Raw genomic sequence first — 18,415 nt, 5'->3', positions numbered from 1 at the left:
TGTTCAGTGAATTTATTCCCCCATAAGCCTGCAAACCATGGAAGTGCTTATGTTGTAAAAACACCTTGGATTGGACAGCAATCACCATTTATCGGTATATTTAAAGGGAAATAATATTTAATTGTTTAAAAACAATGGACTCTTGTGTTTTGTAGAGCTGAACGAAATAATCTGAATTGCAAGATTACTGCACTCAAAGCTGAGAAGACAGAGAGTGTGTGACTGTAGTGTTCCAATGTAATACAGCAGTTTACTATTACTATTAGTCTGTTTTGGGACATAGGAAGAACATAAGGGGAAATATGTCATTTAAAAAATAATAAACAAGTTCAGGCTTGTTAGGTAAGAAAATAAAGATTATAAAAACATCGACACTGATATTATTCCTACTACAGCCAATTTTATACTTACAGTTCCAATACCATGACAATGTTAGCTTTCTCTTCAAAAGCATCTACCAACTGGACAAGTTTTGGATGGTGCAGACAGTTCATTATGCTGATCTCTTGTCTTATGTTTTCTTTATCCTTAGCTGAATACGCTTTAAAAAATTTTCCTGCCCAAACTTTTCCAGATTTTTTCTCAACAAGCCGGAAAACCTGTCCAAATTTCCCTCTGAAAAATATAGAAAAAAAACAAAACAAAACCCCAATGAAATGAAAATAATGTAACACAGGAAAACATGCTTTCTGGATAACCTAGATTCTAGGGTTTAAGACAGTGTTTCTCAACCTTGGTAGCTTGAAGATGGGTGGACTTCAACTCCCAGAATCCCCCAGCCAGCAGCGCTGGCTGGGGGATTCTGGGAGTTGACGTCCACCCATCTTCAAGCTTCCAAGGTTGAGAAACACTGGTTTAAGATGATTAATGTGATTTTTATGCTTGGCTGACAGGTACTTAGCCAGAACCAGCATGCTTGGATTCACAGGCACAGACATGAAAAGGCAAGAGTTATCGGAATGTGGAAACTGCCCTACAACAGCTCTGATTTCTTTTTTTGTACTTGCCTATATAGCACTTTTTTTTTCTACAGTGACTAGCAACAGCTCTCCACGCCCTTGCAATACTTGATATCAGATATCTTAAAATTAGAGCACCAAGTATTGAACTTGGAGTCCTTAATGTGCAAAGCATAGGCTTTTCTGTTAAGCAACACAGTAATTAATCCAGTAATAAAAGGATTGAAATGTAATTTGAATATGTAGGAAATTTCTCGATTACAAAAGATGTGGAGAAACAAGAGAAAAAGTCCTTTGCATCATTGAACATTCTGAGTAAACTAGAAGAGAGGAATCCTAAATAATTTCTTTGTGAACTTCTCTAGCATGATCTTGGAATCTAGCAGCTTTGCCCTTCAACAGAGAATTGACCTTCCAGAAAGAATGGAGTTGCAAATCTGATAAAATGGATTAGACTTCAACAATAAGATGCATGTCAGAATGCGGATGGGTGCCCACCAAGGAAATTCATTTGGACCCACTAAATCTTTACCTTTCTCTATGAATGATGAACAGTTTTTCACAATAACTGTTTATACATTCTCTTTAATTTAAGGGAAGAGAGATTGTAACTTTATTATGACAGTAGAATTACTCGTCTTAGGGAATTATTTAAAAGTTTGCAGAGTACTTGGAGAGTTCTTGAGACTAAGAAAAAGAGCCAATGTCAGGGACCTGTTTCATCTTGTCATGTTTGTCACTGGGCTAAATCTGTTCCTGGAAAGTCAACCAGTTTGTTCCAGTCTGCGTCTTCCCCCTTCTGACATCAGGAATACATTATTGATCTTCCCTCTGTGCAAGGCTACACAAGCATTCCAGTAGTGGTGGATTTATTTAAAAAGATGGCTTATTTTATTCCTTGCAAGGGCCATTTATTGGATCTGGAAACAGTGCTTTTTAGATCATGTTTTTAGATACAGACCATGCTTTTAGGTACAGGACTTAATCAATTGTGTGATCTCAGATTGTGGCTCTCAGTTTATATCTAAGTTTTGGGAGTTTTTTCCATCTATTTCTGTAGACATTTAAGAATCATTTGTCATCCTCAACCCATCCAGTCTTTAATGGGTTGATGGGAAGAATGAACCAAATATTAGAACAACACTTGAGGTGCTATGTTTCTTATCAACAGGAGAACTGGATTGAATTGTTACCTCAATTGCTTGTAATAATTGAGTGCATTTCTCCATAAATATATGTCTCTTTCAGGAAACCTACATCTAGGTAGCCAACCCAGTATACTCTGTACAGCAGGAGAGTGCCATTTGATGCTGCACAGCAAGAGTTGTCCATAGGATAGGTGAAAGGTTTGGGTAGGTGAAAGGTTTATGTAAAAAGTGGCAATCACACTGTCATTAGTGTGAACCAGTGGGTATATTCTCTGCTTCCCCAAAAGCTGAACTGTCACTGGCAGTTGCCAAAATGAACTTTTCTATATTTAGCTTCAGAACAGTTCCATAAAGTTAAACCAATTGATTGGTAAATGAGGAAGACACATTTTTTAAAAAATTCTTGTTGGCATCTGGGAAATCTATGCCTTCTTACATCAAAACTGTAGCTTAAGTTTTTTTAAAAAATAGTATCAATAAAATAAAATAACCCATACCTATATCTTTCACATTGTATTGAAAAATTGTCCATTTGGCAAAATAGGAAACGAAATTTATGGCAGCAAGGTTGTAGAATCTGCCTGATTAAGAAGCTAATTACTGAAACAGATCAAAAAGTCCAATTTTATTGTTCCCAATTAACCGTAAAATTATCAGCATTTGATAAATGCAAATGTTAAGATGATAAATTCATTTGGTAGAAAATTATTTGAGTATGAATAAGAAATCAGATATACCTTAGAGACTCATTTAATATGCATTTAAAAAGCTATTGACAATAGATTTTTAATGAGACAATGTACTTTTTCAATAAAAGGGGAAACATATTGTTATACTTACGATCCCAATCTTTCTTCAACATGGTAGAATTCTGAAACTTTTTGTTCTGTATTGATAGACACTGTCCGATAATCCATTTCTGTTTCTTTCGCTTCTACAATTTAGTACAAAAGTAATTACAAAAAATTCCCTTATTACCATGAATCCCATATTTTGCAATAGTCAAGATCTTACCATCATCAGATCCTTCAGCTTCTTCTTCTTCTTTAGAGCCTAAAAAAAAACAACATATATGTATATATATGCTTCTTAAGACTCATGATCCAGCTTGTCTACTTCCCTGCTCTTTATTTCATATGCCTTGTTGTGATTCCTTTCTGGAATAAGGCACCTATGCACACTGAACTCTTTCTAAAGTTTGGAGGTACACAATATTGTTGAACTGTGATCTGCCCAATGATCAATTCATGAACATTTTCATGGTTGCCAAGATGCTGGAAATACTGAAATGAAAAGTTCTAGCTCTTGATCATTTAATGGCAACACTTAACTCCTGGCTATTGTTGGCAATATAATTTGAATTCTTATTTGGGCACATCAGATTTGTAAGCTTGAACTTTTTTCTCCCAATATATGCTTTGCAAATAGGTTCCCAAACTGAGTTTTCCTTCTTCCTCATCTTATAAATATATGTTGTTTTACCAAAATAAAAAAATATATATATTAATGCAAGATATATTCTTTTCCACATATTATTCCTCCACTCCAAGCAGAAACATTAATATAGTGGTTTTACTAACAACATATTATTTGTTTACTTTTTTTAGAAGAAAACTTTTGGATTAACTTTCTATAAGCACTTTTGCACATGGTATTTGTTTTTAAAAATTTAGCTTCGTTATTGCAACTCTCATGCTATTTACAGTATATCTCTTAAGATACCATTTATGGGAAAGAGCTACAGCACAGTGATAGAATAGTGTCTGATTTGTATGCAGCGGGTTTCAGGTTAACAGTCACCAGTTAGAGAAAAATTCTGTTTGGGATAGTCAGAGCAGACAGTAATTATCTGATCTAGCTTAAGACAGTATCTTGTGGAACTACAGACCAAAAACAAGCTTTCCAAATTCTTTTATGAGGTTTATAAATGAATACTTGGTATTTATTTTACTAAATGTTATAAATATAAAATTGTCACTATCATGTAGAGCAGCGGTCATCAACTGGTGATCCATGGACCACTGGTGGTCTACAAGAAAATTTTGGTGGTCCGCAGAAAAATTATTTGCATTTTTTATATTGCACTAAATCAGGGGTCCTCAAACTACGGCCCGTGGGCCAGATACATGTAATGAACAGTTGTGTTGCTGCAAAGAGTCTCCCTCTTCAGGTCTTTTTGTGTGGATCAGAGGGGGACAGAAATTCCGACTTGGGGTCTGTTTCAGCCTCCTGGTGCTGAAACAGCCTTTGGGCAAAGGCTGGAGGAAAGTGTTGCTAGTGGCAAAGAGCCGGAGGGCCTTGTTCCAGTGGGACAGCATCATGACCTGGAATTGGCTGACCATCTCACTGATACCTGGCCTTGCACTCCCACAGGTCTTCCCTCTGCTTGGAAAGCCTATGCTCGTAGTCCTCAGTGAGGTGCTTCTACTGAGCCTCCTTCTCAGTCAGATCCAATTTGAATTGAGCTGTTTTGCCAACTCTTTCTCATGATGGTTGCTTAGCTCCAACAACTGCTTCCTGTTGGGGTCCTAAGGAGCCCAGACCAGCAGGCGAGGAGTGGCTGGGAGGGGTGAGTAGAGGCTGGTGAGGTGTCCCTCGACGTGAGTGACATCAAGTTGATCATGCCCACCCAGTCACATGACCACCTAGCCACGCCCACCCAGCCTGTCATTAGGCAGATCATATTAGTGGTCTGTGGGATTTAAAATTATCAATTTAGTGGTCCCTGAGGTCCGAAAGGTTGGTGACCCCTGATGTAGAGGACACTTGAAGCCCCTCCAGTGCTCCAAAACTTCTTTTATTGCCAGGTGTGATCAATCTTCATGCCATTTGCATATAGCTGGCAGTGTTCCTGGGGTTTACTCTCACTTTTGACTGCAGGAACTAGTAAATGCTATGCAATCAGTATCTTCCCAATGTTCAAATGTTAATGTAATAAATTCTAAATAAAACTTGTATCTTCTATCTGAACATTTATTTTATTTCATTATTACGACTGTTGTGCTGAAGCAGAGCTATAATGCATGGCCTCCAAAGAAGGCTGGATTCAGATTAAACACATGCCTCAGGCTTGCATACAAAGTATAATCACATTTATTATATTTCCTTTTATAACTTAAAAAGTTCACAATGTTTTTTTCCACTGACAAAGGGGGGAAGTTGCAGCACAGAAGAATCTTTCCTCTATATGGACCGTTCTTTAAAACAGTTGTTTTCCATTGCTTTCTTTCTTGAAGGGAACACATTCTTGACAGTGTGATGATATAGTTTTTTTTTTTTTATTTGATTTATATGCCGCCCTTCTCCGGAGACTCAGGGCGGCTTACAATGCGTTAAGCAATAGCCTTCATACTTTTGTATATTTATACAAAGTCAGCTTATTGCCCCCACAAACTGGGTCCTCATTTCACCTACCTTAGAAAGGATGGAAGGCTGAGTCAACCTTGAGCCTTGGAGAGATTCAAACCAACAGTAATTGCAGGCAGCTGTGTTAATAACAGGGTGCTTAGACCACTGTACTATCAAGGCTCTTGATAGTAAGAAAGAATTTCAGTGAGATACCCCTAGTGAAATCCTGAGTGATCAAAAAGTGAAAAAACCCTACGAATATATAAACTACTGCAATGTTTTACTCTAAAATAATACTATGAACTCTTTTATTTGGACTCAAATCTATAAAGAGGGCATACAGAGTGTATCTTAAAAAGGAAAATGGACACTGAAACACATGATCCATTCTTTATGGGATGAATGTAAAAAAAATATATGGTGTGGTGTACCTTTTAAAACATTTCTTTAAAAACAAAACAACTTGTTATTTCAAGTGTTTAAACCTGGATTTCTGGAACTCTTCAGATATGTTGGATTTTAATATTCAACCTCCAAATGGGGCTTTGCTGATTGGGATTTTTAGAAATTGCTATCCAAAACAGGTTGAGGAAAGTTAATCTAAGATACTATTTGGGGGTTGTATTATCTTTATTCAGCAAGTTATACAGTATCAATCGTAAATGCATTTGGGTATGATTGAAATTTCTTGGAAAAGATGAAACCTGCATCAAAAGTTTCTTTTGCCAAAAGCATTTTATGGCCCAGGACTGACGTTTTCAATGTGCAATTGGTGAGGAACTTCATAATGAAATGACTGTTAGATCAGATGTTTTTTCTTCATGTTTTCAATGATCCTTCCTCTTCGTTGTTAATTTTTGTTTTGCTGCACATTTACAATGTAATCTTACATAGGTAACGGATTAAAGGAACTACTGTAATCCTATGAACCAATCAAATGACACCAAGGTACCTAAAAGCTAGGTACCTGCAGTGGAATATAAACTCTGGAAATATTCCTTGTTCTGTTCACTTTAGGCAGTAAAATGTTTTTGGGTTTAAGAAGTTGTGTCATTTGTCACTAATTTTAATGAAACTTTCTCCTTTTAATACATGACGCTTTTTCCTCCAATGTTTGATGGTTTTATTCTAACTTTATCATATACTGACCAAGTAAGCAGGAGTATAATTTATAATAAACATACAAGCCAAAACATTTTGTGATTATTTGTCTCCTCTGCCCTGCGCTAGATTGTTTTCTAAATAAATAGTCTTTTAAAAAATAATCTGTTTTCCAGTTTTGGAGAGCCAGTCTTCATATACAGAATTACATTTTCAACTAAACTGCAATACCTTGGTCTCAAAAACAGTTATTATCTGTCAATTCATTGTTGATGTACATATAAGGAAATGGCACAGTCTGTACCACATCCTGGTCATGATAATCTAAAAATACTATACTGCAATTCATAAGTCTCCCTCCATCCCAAGATCACAAAACAATCCTTTTTGATAGATGTCTATACCCCTTTCCCTTAATAACTTAAAATACTTTATGCTTATTATTTCAGTTACCATATAAAAGACCTGCAAAGTAATTCAGAACATCATTTTAGAAATGGGAACTCAAGCTGCAAAGAAGAGTGGTTTGCTATTACAAAATGCCTTATGGCCAGCTGCTCCATAAAACTCTGTTTTGTCTTCACCAAATAGTAAAGGGAAAAAGATATAACCTACTACTTAAGTATGGTTTACTTACACTAAGCTATCTAATAACTCATAGCCAGACTAATGTTTAAATGATGAATTACCAGGAAGAAAGTGATGAACTGAATTTTTGCACTCTAACAGCAAAGCTCTTTTACTTTGCTGAATTTAAAGTAGAAAGAAAGCAACAAAGATTGAACTATAATTCATACGACTAAAGCAAATGTATCTTTCCCAAGACAATAACACTCATTTCCAAGTACCGGTATTCATTATCAAACCAAAAACTTTGGATCTTGCAACTAAATGGATCATATTGAGATACAAATAGATAAAACCTCCGTTTTATAATTTTATTGGATTTAGAAGCTACACGACTCCCAAATTACTCTGGGCTGCTTACATCTCAAAAGCAAGAAATAATAAAATAAAGAGAAAAAAACAGGGGTGAAATCCAGCAGGTTCTGACAGGAGAACCGGTAGTGGAAATTTTGAGCAGTTCGGAGAACCAGCAAATACCACCTCTGGCTGGCCCCAGAATGAGGTAGGAATGGAGATTTTGCAGTATCCTTCCCCTGCCACGCCCACCAAGCCATGCCCACCAAGCCACACCACACCCACCAAGCCACACCCACAGAACCGGTAGTAAAAAAATTTGGATTTCACTACTGGAAAAAACTTCATACTTCTGAAAAGAAACCCTACTTCATCAAAAAAGCCAAACCCAAACAGAGAGTTAACAACCATTCTAACCCCAAACTGGGAACAAAGTCAGGTTTTCAAAAGAATTACAAATCAATTGTAGGGTGGGAGACATATGGGGGATGCTCTTCCAGAGGGCTTTCATGTGTGTTCACATAATCCACCCTCACTTCCTCATTTTGTGTAAATGAACTGAATGCACTTATAGCCAACTAGCATTCCTGTGATACAGAAATATTTCAAAGCATAATCCCTTGTGGTAGACTTACCTTCTTCTTTCTTTCCTACTTTTACTAGCTCAGATTCGTGACTTGGCTCGCTGATCCCATACACATTAGCAGCTCGCACCCTGAATTTGTACTCCCGGTCAGCTAGAAGATCTTTGACACTGTATGAAGTGCTGCGGCAAGTGGTGAGATCTGTCCATTTCTTGTCTACTGTGTCCCATATTTCCACACTGTAGGATTGCACTGCACTTCCACCGTCATACGAGGAGCCATACCATGAAAGGGTGAGGGAAGAACTCTGAATGTCAGATGCACAGGGAGTTCCTGCTGGAGGATCAGGCTTATCTGCAGATAGGGAAATGTATACGCAATGTGTTGTTGTTAATAACAACAACAACAACAACAACAATAATTGCGTAGTTACAAAATATCACGACCTGGCCATCAAAAATACACAATTATGGATGAAACGTGACAGTGATACTCATTGTCATCAGGGCACTTGGCACCATATCCAAGAATTTTACAAAGTACATCAAGAAATCCTGCAATAACACCAGCAGAACTGCAAAAGACTGTGCTACTTGGAACAACATACATTTTAAGAACATACTTAGTCGATACCTAGGATGCTGGCAGCAACCCGTATCATCCATCAGAGCCAGTGTCAATGATATTTGTGATACATTATTAAATGTTCAGTTTATTTTATTTTTTATTTTTATTTTTCATATTTGTATACCGCCCTACTCCCGAAGGACTCAGGGCGGTGAACAGCCATAATAAATACAAATACATATAGAAGTTAAAAACTATTAAGAAACAGATTAAGTAATTTAGGCTCAAAGATTAAAAAAAACATCCAAATTTATCTAAAGAGGTTTAAAACCCAATTTAAAAGACAGTTTAAAAGCCAATTAAAAAGGGAGAGTTAGGCCAGACCAGCTTGTTGGAATAGAAATGTTTTCAGGGCTCGGCGGAATATGCGTAAGTCTTGGATGTTTCGTAACTCTGGGGGAAGCCCGTTCCAGATGGTAGGTGCCCCCACAGAAAAGGCTCTCCCCCTGGGGGCCGTCAGTCGACATTGTTTGGCCGACGGCACCCTGAGGAGTCCCTCTTGACTGAGTTTCATGTTTAATGAATAAAAGTTTATAATAATATTAATAGTGGCACAGTGGTTAGAGTGCAGTAGCGCAGGATATTTCTGCTGACTGCCAGCTGCCTGCAATTTGCCAGTTCAACTCTCACCAGGCTCAAGGTTGACTCAGCCTTCCATACTTCTGAGGTGGGTAAAATGAGGACCCAGATTGTTGGAAGCAATATGCTGACTTTGTAAACCTCTTAGAGAGGGTTGTAAAGCACTGTAAAGCGTTATAAAAGTCCAAATGCTATGCTATTGCTATTATTATTATTATTATTATTATTATTATTATTATTATTATTATTATTATTATTATTATTATTTATTTATTTATTTATTTGTTACATTTATTTGCTGCCTATCTTGCTGTGGGCTACTCTAGATGGCTTACAATAATAAAAAGGGACAAAATGAAAGGAGTATGAACAGAATAGAATTAAAATAGAACCCTAAAATACAAAGTGAAAAAGGGAACACAACAAGAATACATCACTTTCTTATTTCTCATACAGAGGAATGGCTAAGTTCGAAGTAAATTTGGAAAATTTTGTTTTTCTCAAGACAGCAAGTCACACTTTAAGACTTTACCTACACAGTGTGGGACACAAACCTGTTGTTAGATTTGAAGAGTCCTAGAGGGTTTCTGTAATCCTGCACTCATGACTTACTAAAATCATGGATTCAACAATGTTATTTGATACTCAACACTCCTTACTTTTCATTTATCATCCTTATTTAGAAGAAAATAAGAGACAGAAGTGATTTGTCAGCAGGAGAGTCTTTGGTCATGCAATTATTATTCATCGTAGTAATTTATGCTACATGCCAGGATCAGGGGATCCTTTTTGGCCAAGATACTGAACTGATACAAATCAGCATATTAAGGTCTGTGTTTTATGTGGGGCTGTGCAACGCCTGATATTTGCATGCAAAAAAATAATCTATGCTACATTAACACACGTTTACTAAATCTCACATTCACAGCATGCACACATACAGTATATGGTTCTCTGTCACAGTGCAACACCCTAAAATGAAGGTAAGCATTTTCTTGTCCAGAGATAAAATAATCTTTCCCTCTCTCTTTGATGGCCGAACAGATATTAACACAATTAATACTATTAAAACCAATTCAGTATATTGAAAATTAACGATTTGGTTCTATAGCAGGCCTTTCTTGAATTTGTTAATGCTTTCATAGACTCTTTAAATCCCTCTGAACAGCCCATTTATTTTCTAGAGTACAAATTTAAAAATGGTTTTAGGTTTAGGTTAGATGCAGTAGCCACAAATGATAGATAACATTTTGTACTGAATGCATTAATTGTATTTGGCTTCCTTCTTTCCAACTTTTAACCTCTTAAAAGTTGCAAGTATTTTATGGTTAAGAATTTTCTGTATAGACTATTTTTTTTTTTGACTTGATTTATATGCCGCCCTTCTCCGAAGACTCAGGGCGGCTTACAATGTGTTAAGCAATAGCCTTCATACTTTTGTATATTTTATACAAAGTCAGCTTATTGCCCCCACAATCTGGGTCCTCATTTTACCTACCTTAGAAAGGATGGAAGGCTGAGTCAACCTTGAGCCTGGTGAGATTTGAACTTGCAGTAATTGCAGGCAGCTGATGTTAATAACAGTGCTTTAGTCTGCTGCGCTACCAGAGCTCCTATTTAGGGCCCAGATACATTATTATCCTAGTTGCTTTCTGGCATTAAAATATATACTTTTAAAAATGTTTTTTAATAAAAGCTAGCCCTAATTTAAAATAAAAATTGAATTTCCAAGAGTGAAGATTAATGTTTGGAACCCAGCACAATATATAACTGTAAAACTAAATCAATTTAAAAGAAGCATAAATCTCCTGTTACTTGTATAGGTGCACTAACAGCAAAAGAGCAAACCGTTTTCAGTCCTGAAGAATTAGGATGTTTTTCAAAGAACTAAATAAAATGCTTCCATACATCCATAAAATGTATTTTACAAAACAGTACAATCGTAAATATATTTACTAAGCTAATATATTTGTTATGTAATTTGGTTGCCCATTGATGAACCCATCACCTATTGTAATAATATAAGCTATAATTGCTGGGTCAAAGCTCACTTTTCCTTTTGCTACATACTATAACAACAGACTATGAAACCATCATTCCCTAATTTATGGCCCATATTGGGAAAGTTGGACAAAGTCAATAAGGTGTGGATGCTATGGGGTAGGGTAAGCAAGGAGAATCCTAACAATGGCTACCACCAAAGGCAGTCTCCAGATTGAAAACACATGTTGAGAGAAACAAAGACAAGGTTTTACCTTCTTAATTTGCTTCCCAGAAGAACTGGTTGGCTGCTCTGGGAAAGCAAGATGCTGTATTTGCTGAATCATCAACTAGAACCACTACAAAGCTCTATTTTTAATGAATGGACTTTAAATACCACTAACTTCAATGGAATCTGTTTTCAAGCATCTATATTTTGCTGCAGCTTTATGGCAAATGTTATTAATTGATATCAAAATTAATGGATTGTGTTCATGTTTATTCAGTAAGGAAGAAAAAAGATTGGATACGTATAATAGAATAGAATAATAGAGTTGGAAGGGACCTTGGAGGTCTTCTAGTCCAACCCCCTGCCCAGAAATTATATTTATGAATGGACTCTGTGTGTTATTGTGTATAAATGTTAAAGTTTTCTTAAGGCATGGAAGAAATCATTACAGCTGGAAATACTGCAGATAAATAGATTTATGATGTTTGATACAATTGTGTCATATTCATAGTGTAGTGTTAGTGAAAACCCATTACTGGGTCTCTCCCTTGTGTTTTAAAAACATGGATGTTTTGTTTCCTTCTTGGCAGGAACTGATTAGTTGCAGTAGTAGCATTCACAAGTGATGTTTAGGTTTTTATTTAAGAAGTTCTTTAGTGTTTAATCCTCAAGTATCAATAAGTTATTACTTTTCATCTTTTGTGCAGTATCAGCAGTATTAGAAAGCATTTGGAAAAGAAAAAATGCAGAGTAAATTTCTCTCTCCACAAATTTGTGTTTAATTTATCAGCATTATTAAGGCATAGAGTAGCCTGAAGAAGCACTTGATAAAGTGGCTAAATTAGTGAATCAAGGAAATGCTGGTGATGTAATACATTTAGACTTCAGTAAGGCATTTGGTAAAGTAAACCAAAGCCTTTTTCTTGATAAGATAGAACAATGTGGGATAGACAATACAACCATCTGATGGATTTGCAGTTGGCTGAACAAATGGATTCAGCATCTGGCTGTCAATGGAACTACATCTACATGGAGGGAAGCATGCCGTGGAGAACCTCAAGGTTCTATCTTAGGCCAAACATTTTTCAACATTCTCATAAATGACCTAGATAAGAGAAACAAAGGGGCGCTCATCAAATTTGCAAATTAAACCAAGCTGGGGGGAACTGCTAACACTCAAGATTCAAGATTCAGAAGACTCTTGACACACTTAAGCATTGGACCCTATCCAACAAGATACAATTCAGTGGTTCTGCACTTAGGTAGGAAAAACCGAAGGCACAGGTACAGAACAGGCAGTACCTGGCTCAACAGTAGTGCTTGTGAGAGTGATTTAGGAGTCTTGGTGGGCCACCACTTAAATATGAATCAAGTGGCAAAAAAGCAAGTGCAGCCTCAGGTTGCATCAACAACATTCCCTATTGATGTTGCTTGTCAGAAGGTGAGAAAAAGTGATCACATGACCCCAGAACAGTGCAACCATCATAATTATGAGACAATTGCCAAGCTTTTGAATTTGGATCACATGACCATGGGGATGCTGCAACAGTCATCAGCATGAAAAATGGTTATAATCCACTTTTTTCAATGCTTCAAATGGTCACTGAATGAACTGTTGTAAGTCAAAGACTTCCTGTACTTGTAATAGATGTGCAATATGTATATGGGTCACATTGTTTCTAAAAATGGACAGAAATATTTCTGTGCGTGCTGAAAATCTATACATTGAGTGACATACCTGCACATAATTATTCTCAGGATTTGACAGCACAAGTCAAGGGTAGAATGTTACTGTTTTAGTTCCTTGCAACCAGGTCACCAATTACAGTGCTTTAATTTTTTCTCATGAGCAAGTAAGGACAAAATTAAAAGAACGTACATGGACATAACTGAAATAGGTATGTCTAAGCCCTTCCTTCTAAGGATCCTAATAGACATTCTGTCTATCCTATGAATGGTCAGTATTTACTAGACTCAGTTGCTTCCAGGAAAATGTAGAATTATGTCTACAAGAATTCTACAGCCTTCCAAACTCTTAACTGGTTCATTGCCTTGCAAGTACAAGAGCTAGCTTTGCTATGCTATTACAGCCGGTGTGTTTTTGTTACTACTTATGCATTTATTTCTATTTATATCCCACATTTTTGCACATAGGAACACAATGTCCCATTATAGAAGCAGGGTGCACCCAGGCTACCTGAATAAAGCCCAGACAAAGATGCTGTATTAATTCTAGTCTACTAAGCATTGGAAATATTTAAATGATTGCCAGTAATTTCAACAATTTAAAACAGACACCACGGCCTGGAAAGGTTAAGCAAACATTCACGCTGAACTTCACACTTAGGTGCTCAAATCATGCCAATCCTATGCTTCTTGTGTTTCATTTTTTAAAATAAGTATTCCCATGCTTTCACAATCTGCCATAGTTAATTTCCAGTGGTGGTCTCTGAGATACAGTCAGAGTATGAAACAGAAGGGACCAACAATTGAGCTTATCCAGCAGTTTTAAAGCTAGTCGTGTTTATTTGGTTCATTCCTATATTCATAAAGGATGCATTATGGCCTAACAAACATTTATTTTATTTATTTATTTATTTATTTATAATTACATTTATACACCGCCTTACTCCCGAAGGACTCAGGGTGGTGAACAGCCAAAAAAGTAAAATATACATAATACAAACATTAAAAACCATTTAAAATACATTAAATACTTTGGCCAGATTTAAAACACCCCAATGATCAAACCAATTTAAAAGCAATTAAAAAGGGAGGTTAGGCCAGACCAGCCTGCTGGAATAGGAATGTTTTGAGGGCGCGGCAGAAAGTGCGCAGATCCGGGATCTTCCGTATCTCCGGGGGGAGCTCGTTCCAGATGGCAGGTGCCCCCACAGAGAAGGCTCTCCCCCTGGGGGCCACCAGTCGACATTGTTTGACCGACGGCACTCTGAGAAGACCCTCTCTATGGGAGCGTACTGGTCGGTGAGAGGCTATTGGTGGCAAAAGGCGGTCTCGTAGGTACCCAGGTCCTAAGCCATGGATCGCTCTAAAGGTGGTAACAAGAACCTTGAAGCGCACCTGGAAGACCACTGGGAGCCACTGCAGCTCGCACAGGAGGGGAGTCACATGGGAGCGCTACGTTGCTCCCGTAACCACCCATGCAGCCGCATTCTGGACCAGTTGAAGCCTCCAGGTGCTCCTCAAGGGGAGCCCCATATAGAGAGCATTACAGTAGTCCAGGCGGGAAGTGACAAGGGCATGAGTGACCGTGCGTAATGAGTCCCGATCCAGAAAGGGACGCAACTGGTGGATCAGGCGAACCTGATAAACAGTCCTCCCGGCCACAGCCGTCAAATGCTCTTCTAAAGACAGGAGTGAGTCCAGGAGGACACCCAAGTAGGGCCTGGTAGGTCAGCAGACTGATAGCATTGTGATTAACACCAGCTGTCTGCAATTACTGTAAGTTCGAATCTCACCAGGCTTAAGGTTGACTCAGCCTTCCATCCTTTCTAAGGTAGGTAAATTGAGGACCCAGTTTGTGGGGGCAATAAGCTGACTTTGTATAAATATACAAAAGTATGAATGCTATTACTTAACGCATTGTAAGCCACCCTGAGTCTCCGGAGAAGGGCGGCATATAAATCAAATTAAAAAAAAAAAAGTTGCAAGCCCTCTCTGTGGGGGCCAACGACTCACCCCCAATAGTCAGTGATGGCACCAACTGACTATATCGGGATGTTGGAAACTACAGCCACTCGGTCTTGGATGGGTTGAGCCTGAGTCTGTTTCTCCCCATCCAGATCCATACAGCCTCCAGGCACTGGGACATCACTTCAAGGGCATCATTGGGGTGATCCGGGGTGGAGATGTACAGCTGAGTGTCATCAGTGTATTGATGGTACTTCACCCCGAAACCACGGATGGTCTCACCCAGCGGCTTCACATAAATGTTGAACAGAATGGGTGAGAGGACCAACCCTTGTGGCACCCCACATACAAGGGGCCTTGGGGTCGACCTCTGCCCCCTTGTCAACACAGACTGCGACCGGTCGGAGAGAAAGAAGGAGAACCACCAACTCTTCCAACCGGTGCAGCATGATACCATGATCGATGGTATCAAAAGCCGCTGAGAGGTCTAATAGGACCAGGACAGAGGAGCAACCTGTCCCGAGCCCTCCAGAGATCATCGACCAATGTGACCAATGCCGTCTCCGTGCTGTACCCAGGCCTGAAGCCCGACTGGAATGGATCTAGATAAGCCGATTCATCCAGGTACTGAGGAAGCTGTCACGCTACCACACTCTCAACAATCTTCGCAACAAAGCGAAGGTTGGAGACTGGACGATAATTAGCCAACACTGCCGGGTCCAGGGAAGGATTCTTGAGGAGGGGCCTCACCACCGCTTCCTTCAAGGCGGCGGGGAAGATACCCTCACTCAAAGAAGCATTTATAATCCGCTGGAGCCAGCCTCGCATAACCTCCCGGGAGGCCAGCACCAACCAGGAGGGACATGGGTCCAATAAACAAGTGGCTGTGCTCAGTCTACTCACGTGTCCACGTCTTCGGGAGTCACGGAATCAAACTCTTCCCAGGTAATATTCTGAAGACCTGCCTCCATCATCCCCCCTGAATCTACCCAGTCAGAGTCCAGGTGTTGCCGAATCTGAGCGATTTTGTCATACAGCTACTGTACAAAGTCCTCGGCTCTACCCTCTATCCTCTACCCCAAACATGCAGGAGTACAATTATGAATGCATCTTATCACTGAAATCTTGAATCACATCAGGAAGAAGAATAAGCTTCAAAGCTTTCTCTTCAATATGCTGGCTTTCAGGTGTTGATATTACAACATGCTGTGGCACATGACTGTTATTGCAAAACTGGTGTATTTAACTTTATTAAAACTGGTTCAAATAAATGGAAATGCTGCTCATCTAGCTTTTATAGGGGAGGCTGAGATCTTTGAGAGAGTCCCTTTTGTTATAATTAAAATGTGCGAAGGTGACTGCTTTCAGATTTTGAAATGCTTTGCTAACACAAGTCTCCTATCTTTTACTTTTTAATCAGTTTGAAAAATATTGTTATTAAGGCAAGTCTCTGTTATCTAAAAGGGGATGTGGTGGCTCAGTGGCTAAGATGTCAAACTTGTCGATCAAAAGGTCGGCAATTCAGCGGTTCGAATCCTTAGTGCTACGTAACGGGTGAGTTCCCATTACTTGAGCCAGCTTCTGCCAACCTAGCAGTTCGAAAGCACATAAAAAATGCAAGTAGAAAAATAGGGACGTTTGGTGGGAAGGTAACAGCGTTCTGTGTACCTTTGGCGTTTAGTCATGCCGGCCACATGACCACAGAGACATCTTCGGACAGCGCTGGCTCTTTCAGCTTTGAAATGGAGATGAGAACCACCCCCTAGAGTCGGGAATGACTAGCACATATGTGTGAGGGGAACCTTTACCTTTACTTTTTCCTGTTATCTAAGATAATTTGCTAGGTGGTGCTGTTCGTGTTGTAATTGTGTTTTCAATAATGTTTTTCTTATCCTTGAAACAGTAAGGGCTTTTTAAAAAACTGATCTTACTTTCTGTCAAAATCTTGAACACCAATTGCTGGTGTAAAGACAGACATAAATGAAATAAAAATCGAATAACTCTGGGCAGACAATAGTAATAACATGGGATGTGGGTTCTTCCTTGTGCCCATTCTCAAAATCAGCTATCCAGAGGCATTAGCGTTCATTGCAAAATTCTAGCTTCACAGTTCCAACAGTTACTCACAGACTGTTTGTTCTCCATTCAGGATGGAAGCAGCATATTCTCAAGAAAGTTCTCTTTCGATACCTTGGCTCCTTTTTAATTTGAGTGATCGTATTACCATTCCACACTATTATTAGCTATTAAGAAACTTGCCAGCCAGATAGAGAGCAGGCATAAAGCAACAATTAATTCTTTTCCATGGGCTCGTCTGTTTAGCCAGAGAAGGTATTTAATATACTGCTAAAGCTGGCTGGATGATGTCCATGCCGACATTGCTGGCAAAGGCTGCACTTGAGATTCATTTGTGGGAGAAAAATGAAACCATAAAAGGCCATAACTGAACTCTAAGTTACTGCTCTCAGGGCTTGGGGTCACTGTAAACCTCTCTGCTTTCACTGGAAAAAAAACATTGTGTAGCTTATATTTCCAAGGGAGGAAAGAACTGTAATTTAAAGGCATTATTCTATATAGATGTTAATGAATTCTATTTTTAGCAAAAATTTGGATTTAGACAAGAAAAGGGTAAGTTTTCTAAAAAAATATCTTCATGTAGTGAGCAAGTTCCATAATAAACAGAACTTTCTTCTCATAAAACTGTATCATTTTTCAACACTGAAGCTACGGTGAACTTTAATTCTCTATGAGAGCTTCCTTGTTTCCTAAAAGGTGTCAGTTGAATAGACAAATTATCTAATGTGGTATCTGTGATTACGTTGTTTTACAACACTTCCTCTAATTAAATCTTATAGCTAAAATGAAGAATTATTGAATGACAATATTGAATCCCAATGATTTCTTATGCATTTGTGAAAATCTTGGAAAGTGTCTTTTCATCTTCATACATTACTACAGTATATAACTTGCTTTGATAATATTTAGAAAATTTTAAACACTGAATTATAAAATGTTTCCAATTTCATTTGCAAAGTTGAGAGCCTTTCATCAAGACTCATAAGGGTAAAAAGGGACAAGGAAGATGAATTACATACTGGGTAACTTTTTTAAAAAACACCAAACCTCAATGTAAAAAGAAAATGCATTGTTTTTGCAAATAATGTTAGTATCAGAACCATGGTGGCAGCTATATTAACAAATTTTGGAAAGGAAGGTTTCTAAAATCTTTTATTGACTCCTTTGGAGTTACCATCTCTAAGTCAAAACTTCCTGAAAATTTGACGTATT

General features: G+C 38.2%; 1 protein-coding gene across 1 annotated transcript in view; it reads right to left on the bottom strand.

The window, feature by feature from the left end:
* MYLK (myosin light chain kinase) overlaps nucleotides 1-18,415 on the bottom strand; it is a 194,398-nt gene that overhangs the window by 20,946 nt on the left and 155,037 nt on the right. The window contains exons 22-25 of the mRNA XM_070950178.1: nucleotides 8,113-8,415; nucleotides 3,122-3,160; nucleotides 2,948-3,041; nucleotides 412-615 (exon numbers count right to left, since the gene is read on the bottom strand). Of these exons, the coding sequence (XP_070806279.1) occupies nucleotides 412-615; nucleotides 2,948-3,041; nucleotides 3,122-3,160; nucleotides 8,113-8,415 (640 nt within the window). The remainder of the gene's footprint in view (nucleotides 1-411; nucleotides 616-2,947; nucleotides 3,042-3,121; nucleotides 3,161-8,112; nucleotides 8,416-18,415) is intronic.

The sequence above is a fragment of the Pituophis catenifer genome, unplaced genomic scaffold (genome assembly GCF_029215685.1).
Source record: "Pituophis catenifer annectens isolate HBS135680 unplaced genomic scaffold, rPitCat1.0.hap2 SCAF_1, whole genome shotgun sequence".
Lineage (NCBI taxonomy): Eukaryota > Metazoa > Chordata > Lepidosauria > Squamata > Colubridae > Pituophis > Pituophis catenifer.
This window is presented reverse-complemented; position numbering and strand designations above follow the sequence as displayed.